Raw genomic sequence first — 23,252 nt, 5'->3', positions numbered from 1 at the left:
ATTACGTTAGGTAATTATTAAGTGTCTGAGATTGGATTTGAACTCAATTCCTCCTGACTCAGGACCAGTAGTGCTCTATCCACTGTGCCACCTAGCTTCCCCTCGGTGTTGCTCTTGATGAAGTGTTCTATGCTGGCTTAATTTACCTCAGAAAATGATTTGTTGATGGTGATTCTTTCATTTCCCTCCTTTCAGCCTTAAAAAGATTAAATAGATCAGGTACACTTGCATGAAGCATCTTAATGGGTAGTTTTCTTCAAAATAGAATAGTAATGTCTTCTACTCCTGTTTGTCATTTTTTTATTCAGTTTTGTCCAACTCTTTATGACCACATTTGATATTTTCTTGGCAGAAATACTGGAGTGGTTTGTCATTTCTCTAGTTTAGTTTGCAGATTAGGAAATTGAGGCAAACAGAGTTAAGTAACTTGCCAAGAGTCACATAGCTAGTAAATGTTTGAGGCTGCATTTGAACTCAGGATGAATTCTGGAAAGGCCAGTGCTCTATCCAATCTGCCACCTAACTGCCCGCTTTCTACTCCATATTCTCAATCCATTAAGAGTTTTTAAATAATTGAAGCAAGTGGTGGTCCATTGTATAGAGTGCTCAGTAACGAGTCAGGAAGACTTGTATTTAAATGTGACCTCAGAACTTTAGTAGCTCAGTGACTATATGCAAATCCCTTAACTTTTCTTTGCTTCAGTTTCTTCAACTTTAACACTGGGATAATAATACTCCCAGGGTTTTTGTGAAGATCAAATTGAGATATTTTTAAAAAGCACTGAATGCGGTTCCTGGCTCAAAGTAGGCACCATATAAATGCTAATTCCCTTCACTGATCAAGGCTGTAATTCAATTAAGATTACTTTTAGAAAGGCAGTGTTGGGTAGTGGCTAAGGTATTGTACTTGATGACCTGCCTCTGATATTTAACTGTGACTGTGTTGAGGTCACTTAGTCCTTTCTAAGCCTCACCTTCTTCATCTAAAAATTAATACTTGTGCCGCTGCTCCAAAGGGTAGTTGTGAGGCTCTTATGAAATAAATGTGTATGGGTCAGGTTGATGAGGAGGAGAATTTGAGAAGCTCAGTTGGAGTCACAAGGGAGGGGGAGCTACCTTATTTCAAGAAAAAGTTGGACGTAAGTGATTTCATTCCACTTGCCTTGCTTCTGACAAAAATTGTTCAGATCAGTGAGAGTGTTGGGGAATTTTTGGAATTTGAGGTCCCCATGAAGAGGAGTATTACAAGAGATAAGGCTCTACAGAGTAGCCCAGTGGCTTTTGACTAAGCCCCCCATGGGTCCTAGTTCCATTTCTCTGTTTTGAGGCAGTTCCCCACCCGGCTAGGATTTCAGAAAGGAACACCCTGGATATTCAGTCAAGAAGCAAGGCGGAGTGAGTACCCAGGAAGGAGTCTCACCTTTCAGATAAGTCCTGTCTTCTGAAGTGACCAAGGTGTAGTAGTTGTCTTTAACTACTGGGGCTGGGCAGGACCAGGAGAGGGTTGCAAGGGTTCCTTCTGGCAATATCAGGGAGTTAGCCTGAGCATGCAGCTGTAACTCACGGCTTCCCTTGTTGCAAGCCTTCAGGATTCCTTGTTAAACCTCTCCTGGGTTTCTGCATTATATGAAAGGTCAAAAGGTAGACCCATGTTATAAGGATGAATGGAATGTTATACTGTTTATTGAAGGAAGGAATGGCATGCTGGGTCTGAACAGACTCTAAAAGTGGATAATTGGGGAGTACACTTTTTATAGGGTATGTGCTATAGGAAAGAGGGTGTTGTTATATTTTCCATAGGGATTGAGAATTGGTTGGGGTCTACATGGAGATTGAAAGTTATTGGGGGTTTCTATGATGGTTAAGATTTGTTATTTCAGAAAATGAAACCCAAGTGGACTAGAGTGGAACCCAGGTCAGTAAATGCACTCATCAGCCAAATAGAGTGGCTTATATTTTAGCACAGAGGCAAAGAAAAATAGATGAAAGGAATAAGGACATTGAATCTAATCAATATTTAGTAATGATGATGATGATGTGTGTCCTTCATTCTCGAAGAAGACTGACATCAGGGAGGTCATACCATGACATGCATGTGAATTGGATTTGAGTGACTGGGACTGTGCTAAGTCACCAGCCTCAGGTTCTCCATCATAGTCATCTGGGTCCAATGGCTGGATATGGCTCTGGACAACTGAAGATGGCCCTGAATACAAGGAGGCAGTCAGGATCAAGTGACTTGCTCAAGGTCACCCAACTAGTAAGCATCTGAGACTGGTTTTGAACTCAGGTCCTTCTGACTTGAGGGTTGGTGCTCTATCCACTGCAACATCTAGCTGCCCCTAAGCATTTATTAAGTATTGGATGTAGGACAAACATTCTTTTAGCCACTGATGGAATTAATGATACTTGTCAACTGACTGGATATGGAGAGGTTAGGAGACTGAGGAGTCTGCAAACCTGGGTTACTATAAGAGTGATGGTACCTGTTGTCCATAGAAATGTGGAAGTTCAGAGTATACCACTTTAAAATTCCCACTTTTGGCATGTCTAATTTTTGTTATCACTTAGTAACTGATCATTATGATGATGATTGCTGACATATTTTATATAGCATTTTGAGTTTTACCAAGTACCTCTGTATTACTGTGATTTTGCAAAATACCATAATTTTATGGCACAGTATTTTAAGTCTAGGGCCTTATTTATTTAGCTCTAGCAATTGACTCAGTGCCTTGTATATACTAAGTGCTTGAAAATGCTTGATGAGTGCAAAATCATCAAACATAGATGATTTGTGACATCATCATTGTGCATATATTTTGCAATAATACAAATTATAGTACTGTCATACATGTTCATTTTGTGTGAGTTGAGTCTTACTACAAGTTTGCCATTGAAGCTCATCCAAAGCTGTTCTTGCTTTCTGTTGACATTGCAAGAGTACATCTACCCACTATGTTCTTAGCTGCTCCTGCTCATAGGTGGCACAGAACTTTGGTGCTTGTGTTTGTAACCCCAGTTTATTTCCAGACACACACACACACACACACACACACACACACACACACACACACACACCCTGTATTTCAGTTCTTCATTATAGTTAATTATCAACTTTTTTTTTTAGGTTTTTCAAGGCAAATGGGATTAAGTGGCTTGCCCAAGGCCACGCAGCTAGGTAATTATTAAGTGTCTGAGGCCAGATTTGAACTCAGGTACTCCTGACTCCAGGGCTGGTGCTCTATCCACTGCGCCACCTAGCCACTCCCTTCTAGGCATTTTCAAGCCTAGAAATCTCCCTCCTCATCTCCAATTTTTGGCAATCAGGTAAAGTGGCTTGCCCAAGGTCACACAGGTGATTATTAAATATCCAAGGTCGATTTGAACTCGGGTCCTTCCTGACTCGAGGACTGGCACTCTATCCACTGTGCCACCTAGCCTCCCCCATTATAGTTAATTATAATTGAACTTTCCAAAGAACCATACTTTCAATTATATTATGATTTAAATATTTGCTCCCATAAAGAATACTTTTTTGGCACATGAAAATTCTTTAACATTAATGTCAATTATCTCTTTCATGAACATTCTAAGATAATGCTAAAAATTGATTATTTAGAGCTCTGTTCTTTGTGACAGAGCAGTACTCTGGTTTTAAATTAGCATTTTATCAGACATTTGATTTTGGGGAAAGAATTAATTACTTTTAATTTGTTTTGAGAAGAAACTTCATCCAAAAATATTTCTAAAACTAAAGAAATGTCTTCCTCCTGTTAACACCCGTATAGATTAGAAAACTCTGATTTTACATGTTTTGGTCACTTATTGCCTCTACTTCTCTCCTTTTGCTCTCTTCTTGACATCTTTTGATTTGATTTCCAACTTCATCATTATCATTCATCTGAAATACTCTCTCCAAAATCGGTAGCAAACTTTTAATTGCCAGGAACAAGAATCCCTTCGCTTAATTCTTGATTTTTCTTAAAGCATTTGACTAACCTGACCCCTTTTGCCTCTGCATTTTTGTGACATTGCTCTCTCTGGTCACTCCTTATTTTCCTTTGCCATGTGTAACTGCCCCTTGACAGTGGGCACACCATAAAACAGTACTGGGCTTTTATTTCTATGTATGATTTCATATACCTTTATGATTTGGTTTTCTTTGCTATGCCAATAATTCCTAGATCAAAATATCCAGCTCTAAGCATTCTCCTAACTGCCTACTGGACATTTCCCAATGAATGTCAACTAGGGATCTCAAACTGAACGTGTCTCAAAAACAACTTATTTTTTTTTCCCCAAACCTGTCTCTTTTCTTAACATCCCCTGTTTCTGTTAGGAACCATTACCATTCTCTCAGTCCCTCAAGTTCACAGTCTTTATGATATTATCAGCTTCCCACCCCCCACCTCCAATATTTAATGAGATGTCAAGTTGTATTGATTCTATACCTCCATTTCATTTCTCTCCTATTCTCTTTCCTCACCACAACATTAACCACCTTGTCAATTTGATTATTCTAATAGCTTACAAATTCATCTTCCTGCATGCTTCATTTTCCCTTTTCAATCCATCCTCTATAATCCTGCTAAAATTATTTTTAAAGTACAAGTCTGTTTCATTTTCCTTCTTAAAAAGTTCCATTAGTTTTTTGTCTCTCAGATAAACTAAAAACTCCTTTATTTGTCATTTGGAACCCTTTTGCTATCCTATTTTACCCTACCTTTCTAGGATTATTATATAATATATCCCTCCATAAACTCTATGGTACAGTCAAACATTGTGTTTCTTATTCAATATTCCTTTTACTTTTGTGCATTTGCAAATGATTATCACTTTATATGCTTACATGCTCTTCATCCCTTTCATCTCTTAGAATCTCTAGTACTTTGCATATAGTCTCATGGGTACATTTTGTTTCACTGAATACAAGCTCCTTGAGGATTGTGACTTTTCTCATCTATCATTCCATCTAGCTTAGATTATAGAATTATAGAACTTGAGAGATCATCTAGTGTAACATTCTTGTTTTACAGATAATGAAACTGTGGCCTAAGAAGGGTAAATGACTTGCCTAGGGTCTTGCCTAGTGGGAGAAGTGGAATCTGAAACCAGGTCATTTTTATCCAAATTCAGCCCTTTTCTCACTATACCACAAAGTTTTGTATGAAGAAATGTCTTTAATTAGAAAATCTTTTTCCTCTCAGTAAATGGATCATAGTTTACTGGTTGTTTATTGGACTATACTAGGTGCAGTATTAACTTGACATCAGATTTTTGCTTGATAGTTGTATTTGCGAAAAATGTGATTTCAAACCCAGTCTGATAAAAGTTACATTCTCTAAACTCACAGTGGATATGACTTAAATAACTAGTTAATTTTTTATTGTTTTTTATGCAAAGCATATTAATCCATGGCAAGATAATATTATTGTAAAGCTGAACCAGATTAATTAGTTTATAATCTCCTTGAGTGTAGGAATCATGGCTTATGCATTTTTGTGTTCACTGTAGCCTAACCCAATACCTATGTTTCACAGGCACTTCAAAGCTTATTTAAATGTCTTAGTAATTATGAGGTGGTTCCTATTCATTGTTTTGCACCAAAAGTCTAGGTGTGCACCAAAACATTGCCTCTATTTGCTTGAAATTTTTGATAAGCCCATCTTTCAGTTCATTAATCTTCTTGATTCTAGCCATAGAACTGACTTCCTTTAAATATCAACCTGAGTTCCATAATGCCTATTCTTGGTAAATCCCAAACAACATGGTATAGGGGGAAAGAAGGTTGAATTTGGAGTCATAAACCTAAATTTGTATTCCAGCTTTACCAGTTGATTGACTTATGTCCAAAGGCAAGTTATTTGTTCTGTAAACCTCAATTACTCCATTTGTCTAGTGAGTACATTCCCTACATCATGGAATTATTTTGAAGGGGAAATTTTATAAGCTAAAAAATGAGATATAAGATGTGAGATATATTCTTAATCACACAATATATTGTATACATTATGTATTATTATAGGATCTCATGCCTTGGTGTTAGTAGTTATAATTAGAAAATCATTAAAATGCCATTACTTTCATCTTAGGATTTTCTTACTGACTATAATGTTTGTCATTTATATGAACATGCTACTTGGGTAGTTTTTTCACCTTAATTTCTCATGCCTATGCTTTTTTTGGCTTTCTTTTATTGCTTTTTTTTCCTTTTAAGTTTTTACACAGCAGTGGGCTTAAGTGGCTTGCCCAGGGTCACACAGCTGGGTAATTATTAAATGTCTGAGGCCTGAGTTGAACTCAGGTACTCCTGACTCCAGGGCCGGTGCTCTATCCATTGTGCCACCTAGCCACCCCTTGCTTTTATTTCTTAAATGCTATTTTATCTGGATCACAAGGAATGATGAAGTGTTATAGGATAGTACTTGTTTTGCTATGAGAAACTCTTTCATAAGTCTCATCCAATCATTCCTAGAAATGATATATTGTAGAATATATTGTACCTAGCAGGAATTTTGAATCCAGATGTTGTGTTCTTTGTATTAGATTATACTGCCTCTCCAAAGATGGAAGATTTTGTTTGTTTTTTTAGGCAAACTCTAAATAAGAAACTAAGTTTTCCAATTTCAATTGATTATCAATTTTTTCACATATCATCATGCATGGTATATACTCTGTTAGAGAGCAGCTTGCCTAATGATGTTAGCATTGTTACAATCTGTTAGGTTTGAGGACTAGATATTAGGGTAATTGCATAGTCACTGGGGTGGAGCCAAGACAGTGGAGTGGAGGCAGGAATTCCCAGAAGCTCTCTCCCAGACCACTCCAAGTACCTTATAATTATGACTCTAACCAAATTCTAGAGTGGCAGAATCCACAGAAAGATTGAATAAAATAATTTTCCGGCCCAAGACAACTTGGAAGATCTGTGGAAAGGATCTGTTCCACTGGGTTGGAAAGGGTTGTAGCACAACCTGGGCCTCACTGGTTGCACTAGAGAAAATCGATTCTAGTCATACTGGAACAGCCCACTGGGCACCCAAGTCCATAACAGCAGGGGCAATTTCCAGACCTCTCACCCCAGAGATTGCCAGGGACAACTTTGAAAGGTCAGCACTAGAGTGAGAGTAGAGCCCAGACTACTAAGGCCTCAGTGCTCCTGCGGAGCCACCAAGCACCTGCTTCTAGAGTGTTCAGCTCATGCGTGGTAAGGGGGTCAGGGGAGACTGCAGAGGTGTCTTCACTATCCCTGGGACATAACTGTTGTTTTGTTTATACTTGGATCCAGTTTGCAGTCTGGGGCCACATACTGCCAGAACAGAGCAGGGACCTTCCTCGCATTTCATGGGCAGAGGGGAGTGCTTGTGGTCATCCTCAGACCAGAGCATAGGCCAGGAGCACAGAGTCTCTAATAAGACCTTGAAGGAGTTGAGGGTCCCTGGGGGAGGGTGACCTCAAAACCCTCAAAAACTTGGGAAAGTGTGTCCTCCATCCTGAAAGCAAAGTCCCATTTAGCAAGAGTTAACATCAAGTCATAGACTGGGGAAATGAGCAAACAGAAGAAAAAGAATCTGACTTTGGTGTCCTATGAAGGATCAAAATACATACTCAGAAAATGGCAAAGTGAAAGCTTCTGTATCCAAAGCCTCCAAGAAGAACAGAAAGTGATCTCAGTCTGTGGAAAAGCTCAAAAAAATTTTGAAAATCAAGTAAGAGAAGTAGAGGGGAAAAAATGGGAAGAGAAATGAGAGCCATGCAAGAAAATCAGGAAAACCAAGTCAGCAGCTTAGAGTGAAGAATATACAAGAAATAACAAAGAAAATAATATCTTAAAAACCAGTTTAGGTCAAATGGAAAAACAGTCTAAAAGGTCAATGGGACCAGTACCTTAAAAAATAGAATTGGTCGGATGGATAAGGAAATAAAAAAGCTCTCTGAAAAAAAAAACCTTAGAATGGAGCTAAGGGAAGCTGCTGACTTTGTGAGAAAGCAAGATTCAATTAAACAAAGAATGCAATAAAAGAAAAGAATGAAAAACTAGAACAAAATGTGAAATATCTCATTGGAAAGACAAACTGACCTGGAAAACACATCCAGGAGAGAAAATTTAAAAATTACTGAGCCTCTTAGGAGTCATGACCAAGAAAAGAACCTAGACTTAATTTTAAAGGAAATTCTGTAGGAAAATTGCCCTGATATCCTAGAAGTATAGGGTAAAATAGAAATTGAGGGAATCCATCAATCACTCCTGAAAGAGATCCCAAAATAAAACCTCTCAGAAATAGTATAGCCAAATTCCAGAATTCCCAAGTCAAAGAGAAAATATATTACAAGCAGCCAGAAACAAACAATTCAAACATTGTGGAACTATAGTCAAGATTACCCAGGATTTAGCAGGATCCACATTAAGGGCTATAGGGCTTAGAATATAATATTCCAGAAAGCAAAAGAACTTGGATTACAACCAAGAATCAACTACCCAGAAAACCTGAACATCCTTTTTCAGGGGAAAAGATGGACTTTCATTGAAACAGGGGATATTCAAACTTTCCTGATGAAATGACCAGAGCTGAACAGAAAGTTTGATCTTCAAGTATAGGACTTAGGTGAAGCATAAATAGGGTGGACAGAAAGGGCAAATAATGAGGAATTTAATGATGCTGAATTGCTTGTGTTTCTGCATGGGATGATGTATTGATAACTCATAAGGACCTTCTCATTTATTAGAGCAGTTAGAAGGAGCAAATATATAGACAAGGTATAGGAGGAAGCTGAATATGAAGGTATAATATATTATAAAGATGGAGTTAAAGGACAAGAAAGGAAAGTACTGCGAGAAAGGGAAAGAAATAGAATGGGCTGGGATATTTCACATAAAAGAGGCAAGAAAAAACTTTAGTAATGAAGTAGAAGTTTGGGGAAGGTGAGGGGGAATGAATGATCCTTCTTTCTCATCTGAAGTGATTCAGAACACAGACTGAAGCAGTTTTATTATTATTATTTTGGGGGGGGGGAGAGGTTGCAGGGCAAATGGGGCAGGGTGGCCTGCCTGGGGCCGCACAGCTGGGTGATTGTTGGGTGTCTGAGGCAGGATTTGGACCCAGGTGCTCCTGGCTCAATCTGCCACCCGGCCGCCCCTACTATTATTATTATTATTATTATTATTATTATTATTATTATTATTATTACTATTTTATTTTGGGTTTTTTTGTTTTTTGCAGGGAAATGGGGTTGGAGGTGGCTTGCATGGGGTCACACAACTGGGTGATTGTTGGGTGTATGGGGCCAGGTTTGGGCCTGGGTGCTCCTGGCTCCCAGGCCAGTGCTCCATCCACTGTGCCACCTGGCCATACCTACAATTATTTTTTTATTTTAATTTTTTCTCTCCCCTTAATTTTATCATTCATGTGGGTCTATATGTTTTTGGGGAGGGTATTATGTTTACTCTTAAACAAGAATATTTTAGTAATGTATTAAAAAACATTATTTGTACAAAATAAGAATAAACAAATTAAAAAAAGAAAGCAGGGGTCACAGAGAGAAAAAAAGTGATTCAGAGAGAAAAATAACATGCAGACACTCAAAAAAAGGGTATAGAAATCTATCTTGCCCTAGTGAAAAATTATAGGAGAGAGAGGATAGGGAAGGGAGGGCAGTGTAGGTGATAGAAGAGAAGGAAGCTTGTGGGAGAGGGTAAATACAACACATTTTTGGGGAGGGACAGGGTGAAAGGAGAAAGAGAATAGAATAAATGGGTTGGGGAGGAATAGGAGGGAGAGAAATACAGCTAGCAATAGCAACTGTGGGGGAAAAGTATTGAAACATCTTCTCTGATGGACTTATGACAAAGAATGCAATCCATCCCAGAAACAGAGCTGATAGTATCTGAACACAGCCTGAAGTACACTTATTTTTCCTCTCACTTAATTTTTCTTGAGGTTTCTCTATATTTGTGAGGGGAGGAGGGATTATGTTTACTTTTATAAGACTATTGTAGCAATGTGAAAATAAGTTAATGCAAAAAAATTGCAGTCACTAATAATACTTCTCATTAGGTTCTAGAACTTTGAACCTCAACTATTCAAATACTGAAATACTTGAACTTATAGTAAACATAGGTACATATATATATATATATATGTGTGTGTGTGTGTGTGTGTGTGGTTATACTAAGATTTTCTCCAATAAAATTGTTAATTTCTTAACTGAATACTTCAGATGCAACAACCCACCATTGTTGAAGGTTAAAGGACTCACAATGAGATGTCTATATAATTTTAATTGCATTATTAATTGATGAAATTTAATTTGAACAAATAACTTATTTTTAATTAGTTTCTTTTAATAATAGCTCATATTTTAGAGTACTTTGTAGGTAGTGAAATATTAATCTACTCATTTTAGAGATGAGGAAATTGAGGCACATGTAAAGTGAGTTTCCCTAAATGTCACGGCTAGAAATTGAATCTAGTTTTCTTGACTTAAACTACAACACTTATCTCATTGTTTTTCTCTCTCTGACTCTCTCCTCCCCCCTTCTCTGAAATTTAACCAAAGTAAATTTCATTTAAAACTTGCCTGTATGAGAAAATCACAACACAAAAATGCTCTAAACCTGGACACAAGAAAGGCAGTGTAATTTAATATAATCTAACATCACAAATGACTCTTTGTTTAAATCAGCTTTATCACATTTTTACTCAGAAAAAATTCTCACATGTATCATATAATTTGCAAACTTCTATGAAACTACAGATAATACTATAAATTCATATTTATACATGTCTTAAAACTTGGACATTTTCCAAAAACCATAAATAGTTAAAAAGTCTTTGAATTAAAAAAAATTAATAAATTTAACCTTCGTTTTTCTTTTCAAAGCAAGCTAAAATTTGAAAAATTAAAATTTCTTCTTGGCAGGCACTTACCTTTATTGCCAAATTTTAAACTGCAGTTATCCCAAATGAATTTGAAACCACAATTTTAAAACTGGAGATCTTAAAGTGGCCTAAAAACTATAGAAATACCCCTTTATAACTCCATTCTTTATTCTACCTTTAAATGACTTTTAAAACACTTTCTGCATTGGGAACTTCTGTGCAATTGTAACCTTTTCCTTTGTCAATAATTCCTTAACTATTTAAGGTGTTCTTGTTCTTTTGTTCTTGCTGCCTATCCAGCTCTCTTTTTTGCCCAATGACCATTTGGCATATATTAGCACATTATATTGGAATATTTTTCTTCAAAGAATGTCGAGTTTGTCAAACTCTGAGATTGTGTACCCTGCCTTGACATTTAATTCAAACAAATTCTTGTTAAATATCTCATAGAATCTTAAGAGTTGAATAATAGGGGGCGGCTAGGTGGTGTAGTGGATAAAGCACCGGCCCTGCAGTCAGGAGTACCTGGGTTCAAATCTTGTCTCAGACACTTAATAATTACCTAGCTGTATGGCCTTGGGCAAGCCACTTAACCCCATTGCCTTATATAAAAAAAAAAGAAAGAAAAGAGAAAAAAAAGAATTGAATACTAGATAACAAGACAAATCCCCTTTTGTTTCTTGAAAATTGGTTATATAGTTTCTCCTTAAAGACTTTCTACTCCCTGCTGAGACAACTCATTCTACTTTTTAACAGATTTCATTTTGGTGGACCTATGAATGAATGTTGTATTAGGAGTAGGTGAATAATGAACCTCATCTCAAGGAGCTCAAAGTCTAATGGTGGGGGGAACCATGAAAACAGTTACAAGTTCAAGCAAACTATATATAGGATAAATTGGGAAAAAATCAACAAAGAAAGGTGAGATTTTTTAGCTGGGACTTGAAGCCATGGATGCCAGAAGTAGAGATGAATATGAAAATCAATCTAGGCATGAGACAGACATTGAAAATACTGTAGAGGCAGAGTTGTTTTGTTTCTGGAAAAGCAAGGAGAGGGACAGTATCACTAGAGTACATGGAGGAGCATATAAATGTAATGTTATCAAGAAGACTTGAGGGTAGGAGAGAGTAAGTCTAAATTATGAAGGCTTGTGAAAGCCAGATTAATTTGTATTTAATCTTCAGGACAGTAGGGAGCAATTGGAATTTGAGTAATGGGATCACATAATTAGACATAGGCTTCATTAAGGTCATTGACAGCTGAGAGAAGCATGGGCTGCTCCTCAAGCAAATGAAAAAGCAATGAACATCAAACTACTCTTACTCCCCTCTTCCTACATACTTGTCTTCCTTCACAAGCTATAGTGTCTCTTTTCCCAGTATATTACTTCCATCCCCAGCCCCTAACTCACCCTTCTGCCTCTTTCAAATTCCACAAGACTAAATTTAGTCTCATCCCGGTTTTACTACTTGACTGATTATTTTCACTCTCAGATACAGTTTTGCAATGGATTCTTCCCCCCCCCCCCCTTTTAAGAGCGCATAGTTCTTTCCTTGGGACATGTCAAGCTGGCATTCTTATTGTCCTTTTTCTTCATCTCACTTTCTCTTTATTCTACTATTTGGAGTATATCCTTGCCTCATTGTTTCTTGCACTGGATTTTTTCTTTTGCTGATAGGGAAAGAGATGAATTAATGTCAGCACTAGTTACAGTAAGGAAGACTTTGTCAGAGATGCAGCAAATTGAATCCAAGGCCTATGAGCAAGTGAAACAGGCTGTGCTGATGACAGAAGAAGCCAACTTTGAAAAGACCAAGGTGAGTAGAGCTGAGTGAAGGTGACTTATTTTTCCTTTTGAAAATTTTCTTCCATGGTCTGCCCATAATTGTGTACTTTCAACAATAGATTTCCATTTGTTGCTGTCTATTTCTTTTTAAATTTTTTAGAAATTTTCTCATTCTTTAAAAAAATCCACTAGTAAATCACTTACTCGGAGATATGGCATTGTAAAATTATTTAGAAGTACATAGAGCTTACATATTAATGTATATATTGTGTGAGGTTCTATTTTTCTTTTTAGAATATTGAAAGGTTCAGGCTATGTTTTAAAGGGATATATATGTATAAAAAGAAATCTGCTTTATTACAATCTATAAAAGTCAAATTACATAAAATTCTAAAGCAAATTGCTAATTGTTCCCTGAAATGAGTGGCAATCTTATCCTTCAGTATTTTGTTATGTGGTACCATCTAGTGTTCCATTAGTGTATTACAGGCTAATCACAACAGGAATCTGAAATTTTCTTAAATGCAGTGCATCAAGTCATGGAATTAGACCTCAAAAGGATGTTAGAGGCCATCCAGTCTAACCTTTTCATTTCTACATCTCTGAAAACAAGTTCAATAAGGTTGATGTGACTTGTGTAATGTTACATAGATAGTAAGTAACAGGACCAAGGCTAAACACCAAACCTTCTAATTCTAAGTCGTGTTCTTTGTACTATATTATGCATTTTTAATGGGGGGAAATTGATACCAAAAAAAAAAATCTAATCTCATCATTTTGTACACCAAAATTTTCTTTCTATATGAGAGTGTTAAGAAGACACATATAACTTAGAAAATTTAAAACTATTTTTTCTTTGTTTAAATAAATTTTGTTCTCAATAATTTTGAGTTTTGCTTTTTGTTAATCATAGTAATTCAATTATCCTTGGCCTATGGTTGTTATAATTATGCACAGTTCTCTTTAAGCTAGTACCTTTTAAAAATCTATTCAGTGCAGTGTATCCTGCTTACATACCCAATGTAGCTCATTTTTTTTCTCATGGTTCCTTCCAGCCTTTAAAATTATGATCCTCAATACTATGGGATTGGTTTACTTTCATGATTGAACACTTAACATAGATTTCTGTGTATTTCATACTCTGTTTTCATAGCAAACATCTTAACCTTACAAATTAGTAATATCTTTTCTGTAAGAGAGATGTGGAAAAAAACGATTGCCTCCATCAAATAGTCCTAGTAATGACAATAGATTGAGCTTTTTAAAGCTGTATCAAATTGTGTCCAATTTCCCTTTTCTGTGAGTGACAAGGCTGAGGCATCAAGAGTTTAAGTGACTTGAACACTGGTGGTACAAGTAACAATCCAACTAGTTAGGGAGGATACAGTTTGAAAATTTTGTGGGTAGGAGGGAACCAAAACCTTTGATTTCATTGCTGTGAGGAACTCCTGTAGGAAGGAGGCTGTTTATCCCATCCTCTGCAGAGAAAGCAGGCAATTTGCTACCTCTTTTATTGGAGCTAATTATTTTTGATCACTTAGTGCTGAGATCATTTGTCTTCTCCCCCATGACAGCTGAGGACCCTGATTTTGGGGGTTTGAATCAGGAAAGTGGTAATCCCCATATTGGTGCTTTTTTTTAAATGAAGGAATTGAAAACTTATTGAAAGACTATGCCCATCCTCCAGTCCTCTCATTCCTAAAACTGTCATTTTACAGCTGGAGGGAAACTTTAAGATTCTTTTAATCCTCATAGGAGAAGAAAATGAGGCTTCAAGAAATGAAATGAGACCTTGTCCAAGGTCTCAAAGTATAGCTCATTGAAGTTTTACTGAAACTGAGCTGAGCTAGAGCCAAATAGCCAACAAATCTCACAAACTCATAGCCTGTGAAAGCTGGAAGGGAGTTCAGCCACTCCTTTGTCTAAACTCCCCATTTTACAAACCATAAATAGACCCAGAGTTTGTGTTAGGACAAGAATTATAGTCCACATCTCTTTGGGTCAGATTGTTAACATTTTGGTCTCCCTTGGTCTTAAAATTCAGAACAAGCAGATGCAGGTATTGGAAGAGGGGATTCTGGATTTTCAATAGATCTGCCTGGGTGAAATGTTACCAGAGAGCCCCTGTAGGACTGCTGGTTCTCACTGGTTCAGAAGAGGTCCCACTACCCTCTGTCAATGTGGGAGGAGCCCTTTACCTGCCACTGCATTTTTTCTCAACCACTCAATAAATCAATAAGTATATACTATGTTCTAGACACTGAACTAGTTCCCATAGGTACAAAAAGAGCAAGAAACATTTCCTGCCCTCGGGGGAGTTTATATTCATCTAGAATATGATCTCTTACTGTTCTGTCACCTTTTGTGCCTAACAGCATCTTTATTCCCATTATTTGCCTTAATCTTTTTTTTCCTTGAGTAGTAAAATATTAGAAAAGTTAAGATTTAAATTTAATTTCCTGCCCTCATCCAGTATTAAGGACCCAGCTGCCTTATCTTAGTTACTGTTTTTAAATTAGAATCACTGTTAAAAACAGAATTTGCCTTACACTAAATTATTGATATGTTGAAATATAGCAATTCCTAGGGTACTGAAAATTCTTTTCATTTTAATATGTTTATATTACTTTGTGATGGTATATTATGCTAAAATGAAAAACTTACTTATATTTAGTAAGATGAGTTTTGCTATCCTGTTGATATTCCTAGCTTTAAGAGAATATGTCAGCATATTCTTTCTAGTTTTGCTAGATTAAAAATTAAAATAGTTCCACTGTGAAATTGGAAGATGTTCAAGATAACTTTTCATCTTGAAGTTTTTTTTTATGAAAAGTCATATGATTTCACAGGGAGACGAACTAGTTACTTTTGAAAAAAGCAAGTTTTGTTAGACCATGATTTCTAGCCTTTTCACAGAATTACATTATTCTTTTATTTCCTATCATTCTTCTCCATGTAGCCTCTGGCATGTTGAAAAAAATACTTGAAATATATGTATTTTTGTTTATTTTTAATCAATTTTATTTTCAGCTTCTAATTTCCTTCTTTCCTCTCCCTCTCTCAACCATTAAAAAGAAAAAAAAACACATAACCATGTCCAAACTAGAAGGAAAGAAGATATACTTCAGTCCTTACATTGACATTAGCTCTCTATTTAGAGGTAGATAGTATGTTTTATCACAAGTCCTTTGGAAAGATAATTCTCTTGATTAGAGTCCCTAAGTCTTTCAGATTGATTATTTTGCAATAGTAATACTATGCAATTGTATAAGTTGTTCACTCCATAGACCTGATATAAAAATTTTTGTATTTATGGGACCTTTTCCTCTTTTGGGGATGGGACGAGTGGGAATATGGATCTAGGAGAATCAAAATCTCTGAACCAAAAATTAATTCACAATTTAATAGTTTTTTGCACACAACTCCAAAGTGATCTCAGAATATTTAGAGCAGTTCACAGCTCCAAAAATATATTAAAGTATCTGTTTTTTTCATATATCTTCTTGAGTATATATCATTTTCCTTTTTTTTTTGTCAACTTGGGATTGTTTTTTTTTTATTTTTATTTCTCTTAATTTTTAGTGCCAAGCTTGGCTGTTTTCTTTTGAAAGCTATATTTTTCCATTTTTATTAGTTTTTAATGAAAATTAATTAGAATTTTGTGATTATTATGAGAATAGTGTACAAAATCATCTGAGGTTTGGAAGAACCAGTAATAGAATTTATTTTGTTTTGGATTTTTTTTTTTAGTCAGGTAATAGGTTAAGTAACTTGCCCAATGTCACATGGGTATTGTGTCGAAAACCAGATTTGAAATTAGGTCCTCTGGGGCTGGTGCTTTATCCACTGTATCACCTAGCTGCCCTTAAATTTTTTAAAAGAATTTTATGACATGATAGGGGTACCTGATTATTTTAGTAGAACTACGTTTTCTTTTCCTGCATGGGAAATGGAATTAGTAAAATTATGATTTGATAAGATCTCCCCTTCATTGGAGAGTACAGCAATTTCTATTGGGGAATACTGATAGCTATAGCTATGTTGGCAATTCTTATTGTAAAAAAAATTTTGAATTTGAGAACCTTCAGTTTTACCAACAACCATTTGTGTGATTTAGAGCATTTCTGTCCTAGATTCCATCCCTCATTTGTGAAATGCCATATACTAGAATAACCCACTACTTAGGATTCCTTCTAGCTCTAAAATATCCTGACATATTCCTAACTTGGCTGACCATAATGATTGATTAATCAATAATAATTCACTAGTTAGGTGTCTAGTCTTAGTAATTTGGACAATTATTATTTTATAGATTGGTCAGATATCCAGATGTGTCCCACATCTTTCTTTTTCCTTTATGAAAGACCACAGTATCTGGCTCATATTTTCTTCTCAACTCTTTTCATTACATAAGGGTACTTCAGCATTCATGCTGATTCTCTTTCAAAACTCTCTAGTCCAATTCTTTAGACTTCTAACCTTTCACTCCATCTCAGCCTCACATAGTAAATCATTGGATATTTTGGGAACAGTGCAGGACAGACAGACCAGAGCTAAAGCATGAGAGAAAATCTTCATCAGGAGAGAAAATCAGAGGTTCTGAGTCGATCAGATATCTTAGCATAGCAGTTCCAACCATAATGTTGCTATCGATCCAACTATATTATTCCCATGACTCTGGGGGGGGAGGCCCTCCAGGAAACCAAAGTCTTTGTGTTTGGGGGGGGGGGGGGGCGTATGGAGTATACTGACAATTCAATGATTGAAAAGCAGGTTTGGATATATATACCATGTTGTCACCAAGTGTCCCCAGGAAATGTTATACTCCACTTTGCGTGGCATGCCTGAAGCAATGTGGTTCCTCACTGAAATAGGAGACACTCACATCCAGGCCTTCACCAGAAATCCTGTTGCCTTTTAAATCAGACCATGGGGTGATAAGGGTTCTGAAAAAATTAGTGAGAAGGATAGCTGTACATCATTTCATTCCCTTTAGTCCACATAATGTACTTGTCATGCCATCTTTCAATTGATGTCATGATCTTTGATTATAAAGGACAACTATCAATCAATAGAATAGAAAAAAAAATTATCACCTAAAAACCTGATACTTCCTTGATTAAAAACTAACATCCTTCTATCCAATCATAAACTTGAATCTATTCTTTGCCTTCATTGAGACTTTCAGTATCCTGTACCCCTTGAAACATTGTAATGAAATTATCCCTGCTCTGATTTCACTTTCCTTCCTTTCCAGGGTTGACCCTATAGTTAGCTAATTCACTTCTACTCTGTTTGATCTCAAATCCCTTGTCTCCTTGTCTTATTGTTATTCATCCCTTGCCATCCTCACTTTTGGATTACTTAACCATCTGCTTCTTTCACTCTTGATAAACAAATCTGAAGAAAGTCAAGAGTATTGAATGAGTATATTATAAATGCCTGTTATCCAACTTGTCCTCATTTCAGCAAGGCTGTCTTTTTTTATTTTTCCCTAGTTGAACTTCTATTTTATGTTCTATAACCTTTAACCTTTTCTTATCTTCTCAAGCCTGCCCTACCTCCCTCTAAGCTTAAGGATCTTATCTCTTACTTTATTGAGTTAATTGATGCTATTTACTATGAGTTCCCTTTTCTCCATTTCTCTTTATCTTCAAAATACCTTGATATCATCTCCCAATCTTGATTTCTTTCCTCCAAGTCTTTAACAATGGAGGGAGGAATTTTTCTTTGCCAAGGCATACATTTCAGTGAGTATCCTTGTCTTCCTCCAATCTTCTTTAGCACTTTCTAATCTCAGTCTTCCCATCTTTAATCTTCAGCCTTTTTAGAACTATTGATTTATTTTCTATTTCTTCAAATGTGCCCAAGGCTTTCTAGTGCCTGTCTAATCCTTTTTTTCTTCATATCACAACCCCTCATAGTTTTTCCCAATACCTCTGACCAAGGCCTTACACTTTATGTGTGTGTGTATGTGTATATATATATACACATACACACACACACACACACACATACACACACATACACTCCTTTATTAGTGACCTTCATAAGAACTCACATGGGTTCAAGCATCACTAGTTTACTACTCACAGATATCAGCATTTCCAGTCCAGTTTCTGCTTTGAGCTCTATTTCTTTATTATCAATGAACTATTAGCCATTTCTTTTCAATTAGTTTTTTATTTTTTCAATTATATGTAAAGATTATTTTTAACATTCATTTTTGTGAAGTTTTCTCCCTCCATTTCTTCCCTCCCCCCTCACCCCAGAATAGCAAGTAATCTGATACAGGTTATACCTATACACTCATGTTCCATATATTCTATAAGAAAAATCAAATTAAAAGGGAAAAAGTGAGAAGGAAAAACAAAAAAAAAGTTTAAAAAAGTGAAAAAGTATGCTTTGATCTGCATTCAGATTCCATAGTTCTTTCTCTGGATATATATGACATTTTTCCATTGCAAGTTTTTTTACAATTGTCTTTGATCACTGTATTGCTGAGAAGGGCTAAGTCTGTCTTAGTTGATCATCACACAGTGTTGCTGTTAAGGTATACAATGTTCTGGTTCTACTCACTTCACTCATCATCAGTTCATATAAGTTCATGTTTCTCGAAACTCAGCCTGTTCATCATTTCTTATAGAATTAAAATATTCTATTACATTCATATACCACAACTTGGTCAGCCATTCCCTAATTGATGGATATCTCAATTTCCATATCTTTGCCACCACAAAAAAAAATGAATATTCTTGTATCTGTGGGTCTTTACCCCTTTTTTTTCATCATGATCTCTTTGGAATACAGACTTAGTGGTGGTATTACTGTATTAAAAGTTTGCACAGTTCTATTTCACTTTGGGCATAGTTCCAAATTACTCTCCAGAATTGTTGGTTTAGTTCACAACTCCACCAACAATGTTCCACTTTCCCCACATTCCCTCCAACATTTATAATTTCCCTTTTTCTAGCATATTAGCCAATCTTATAGGTTTAACCTCAGAATTACTTTAATTTGCATTAATAACAACTTAGGGCATTTTTTTTCATATGACACTAGATAGCTTTAATTTCTTCATCTGAAAACTTCCTGGCATATCCTTTGAACATTTATCAGTTGAGGAATGTCTTCTATTCTTATAAATTTGTTGCAGATCTCTATATATTTTGGAAATGAGACCTTTATTAAAAACACAGACTGTAAATGCAGGGGTTGGTTCAATATTAGGAAAACTGTCGATATAATTAATTATATCACTGACAAATCTATCAGAAATCATATGATTATATCAATAGATGCTGAAAAAGCTTTTGACAAAATACAGCACCCATTCCTACTAAAACACTAAGGAGTGTGGGACTAAATGGATTATTCCTTAGAATAATAAGAAGTATCTATCTGAAACCATCAACAAGCATTATATGCAATGAGGCATTTGCTAGAGGCATTCCCGATAAGATCAGGGGTGAAACAAGGGTGCCCATTATTACCACTACTATTCAATATCATATTAGATATGCTAGCTTCAGCAATAAGAGAAGAAAAATAAATTGAAGGAATTAGAGTAGGAAAGGAAGACACAAAACTCTCACTTTTTGCAGATGACATGATGGTATACCTAGGGAATCCCACAAAATCATCTAAACTACTAGAAATAATTAGCAACTTTAGCAAATTCATAGGATATAAAATAAACCCTCATAAATCCTCAACATTTCTATATATGACTAGCAAACTGCAGCAGAAAAAGCTAGAGAGAGAAATCTAAATTCAAAGTAACTTAAGAAAATATAAAATACCTGGGAGTCTACCTGCCAAGACACAGTCAGGAACTTTTTGAAAACAATTACAAAACACTTCTCATGCAAATAAAATCAGATTTAAATACCTGGGCAAACATTAACTTCATGGATAGGCTGATCTAATATAATAAAAATGACAATTCTACCAAAATTAAACTACTTGTTAAGTACCCTACAATCAAAATTCCAATAAATTACTTCAGAGTTAGAAAAAATTGTAAGTAAATTCATACAGAGCAATAAAATGTCGAGAATCTCCAAGGATTTAATGGGAAAAAGTGCAAAAGAAAGTGGCTTAGCCCTACCAGATCTAAAATTATATTATAAAGCATCAGTCATCAGAAGTGTTTGGTATTGGTCAAGAAGTAGAGTGGTAGATCAGTGGAATAGACTAGGAGCAATAGCAGGAGATTATAGTAATCTGCTGTTTGATAAACGCAAAGAGTCCAGCTATTGGGATAAAAATTCTCTCTTCGATGAGAAGTATTGGGGAAAATTGAAAGTTAGTAGGGCAAAAACTTGGATTAGACCAACACCTCATACCCTATAGCAAGATAAGATCCAAATGGATACAGGATTTAGACATAAAAAATAATATAAGCAAACTAGGAGATCAAGGAATAGTTTACCTGTCAGATTTATGGAAAGGGAACTAGTTCATGACCAAGGAAGAGATGGAGAACATCATTAAAAACAAACTAGACAATTTTGATTACGTTAAAAAGCTTTTGTGTAGACAGAACCACTGTAATCAAGATCAAAAGAAATGTAAATTGGGAAATAATTTTTACAACTATTATTTCTGAAAAAGGACTCATTTCTAAAATATACAGAGAGCTGAGTCAAATTTTTAAAAAGACAAACCATTTCCCAATTGACAAATGGTCAAAGGATATGCAAAGGCAATTTACAGATGAGGAAATCAATGCGATCCATACTCATATGAAAAATTGCTCTAAATCACTAATTTTTAGAGGAAAGGTAAATTAAAGTATCTCTGAGGTACCACTTCACCCCTCTCAGACTGGTCAATATGACCAGAAAGGACAATGATCAATGTTGAAAGGGATGTGGGAAATCTGGGACACTAATACCTTGTTGGTGGAGCTGTAAACTCATCCAACCTTTCTGGAAATCAATTTGTAATTACGCCTAAAGGGCAATGAAAATGTGCATACCCTTCGATCTAGCAATATAACTACTGGGTCTGTACCCTGAAGAGATTATGAAAAAAGGGTAAAAATATCACTTCTACAAAAAAATACTCATAGCAGCCCTGTTTGTGGTGGCAAAGAATTGGAAATTAAGTGAATGTCCTTCAATTGGGGAATGGCTGAACAAACTGTGGTATGTGATAGAACACTATTGTTCTATTAGAAACCAGGAGGGATGGGAATACAGGGAAGCCTAGAGGGATTTGCATGAACTGATGCTGAGCAAGATGAGCAGAACCAGAAGAACATTTTATACCCTAACAGCAACATGGGGGTGATGATCAACCTTGATGGATTTGTTCATTCCAACAGTGCAACAGTCATAACTTTGGGGTTTCTGTGATGGAGAATACCATCTGTATCCAGAAAAAGAACTGTGGAATTTGAACAAAGACCAAAGACTATTTAAAAAAAAAATTACATAATTTTGCCATCTCTTATACTTTGTTTCTTCCTTAAGGAAATGATTTCTCTCTCCTCACATTCAACTTAGATCAATGTATACTATGGAAACAATGTAAAGACTAACAGACTGTCTTCTGTGGGGGTGGGGTGGGGGGAGGGAAGCAAGATTAGGGGGGGAAAATGTAAAATTCAAAATATTTGAAATCTTTCTTTTTTTTAGTTTAGTTTTTTTTTTTTTTTTTTTGCAAGGCATTGGGGTTAAGTGGCTTGCCCAAGGCCACACAGCTAGGTAATTATTAAGTGTCTGAGACGGGATTTGAACCCAGGTACTCCTGACTCCAGGGCCGGTGCTTTATCCACTGCGCCACCTAGCCACCCCTGAAATCTTTCTTAAAAAAAAAAAAACAGAGACTGTAAACATTGTTTCCTAGCTTTCTGTTTTACTTCTAATCTTGGTTGTATCGATTTTGTTGTGCAAAAACTTCTCAATTCAATGTAATCAAAATTATTCATTTTTCATATTGTAAGGTTTCTCTCTCTTGTTTGGTCATGAATTCTTCTCCTCTCCATAGATCTGACAGGTAAATAAATTATTCCTTGCTCTTCTCATTGGCATTATGGTAACATCCTTTATGTCTAAATCATGTACCTTGGTATAGGGTATGAGATATAGGTCTATACTTAGTTTCTGCCATACTGTTTTGGAGTTTTCCCAGCAATTCCAGAAGCTGAAAACTTTGGGTTTATCAAATAGTTGATTATTATAGCTACTTACTATTGTTCTTGTGAAATTTCTTAGCTAGTACCAAATAGTTTGGATAACTGCTGATTTACAATATATTTTTGGATCTGATATGGCTAGGTGTGATATTCCTTTGCAATTTTTTAAATTAGTTTCATTGATATTCATGATCTTTTGTCCTCCAGATGAATGTTGTTGATTTTTTTTCTAGCTCTATAATATAATTTTTTGGTAGTTTCATTGGTATGACATTGAATAAGTAGATTAATTTATATAGAATTGCCATTTTTATTATATTAGCTCATTCTATTCATGAGCAATTGATATTTTTTCAATTAATTAGATCTGATTTTATTTATATGAAAAAAATGTTTTGTAACTATATTCATGTAGTTTCTGGATTTTTCTTAGTAG

The 23,252-nt window shown here is 35.7% G+C and overlaps 1 protein-coding gene across 5 annotated transcripts in view; it reads left to right on the top strand.

Annotated features, from left to right (window-relative positions):
* SDCCAG8 (SHH signaling and ciliogenesis regulator SDCCAG8) overlaps positions 1 to 23,252 on the top strand; it is a 296,601-nt gene that overhangs the window by 55,887 nt on the left and 217,462 nt on the right. For all 5 annotated transcript variants that reach the window (XM_074222889.1, XM_074222887.1, XM_074222888.1 and 2 more), the window contains one exon: positions 12,565 to 12,703. In XM_074222889.1, coding sequence (XP_074078990.1) covers positions 12,565 to 12,703 — 139 coding nt within the window. The remainder of the gene's footprint in view (positions 1 to 12,564; positions 12,704 to 23,252) is intronic.

The sequence above is a fragment of the Macrotis lagotis genome, chromosome 2 (genome assembly GCF_037893015.1).
Source record: "Macrotis lagotis isolate mMagLag1 chromosome 2, bilby.v1.9.chrom.fasta, whole genome shotgun sequence".
Classification (NCBI taxonomy): Eukaryota; Metazoa; Chordata; class Mammalia; order Peramelemorphia; family Peramelidae; genus Macrotis; species Macrotis lagotis.
The sequence above is the reverse complement of the archived record's forward strand: the minus strand, read 5'-3'. Positions and strand labels throughout refer to the sequence as shown.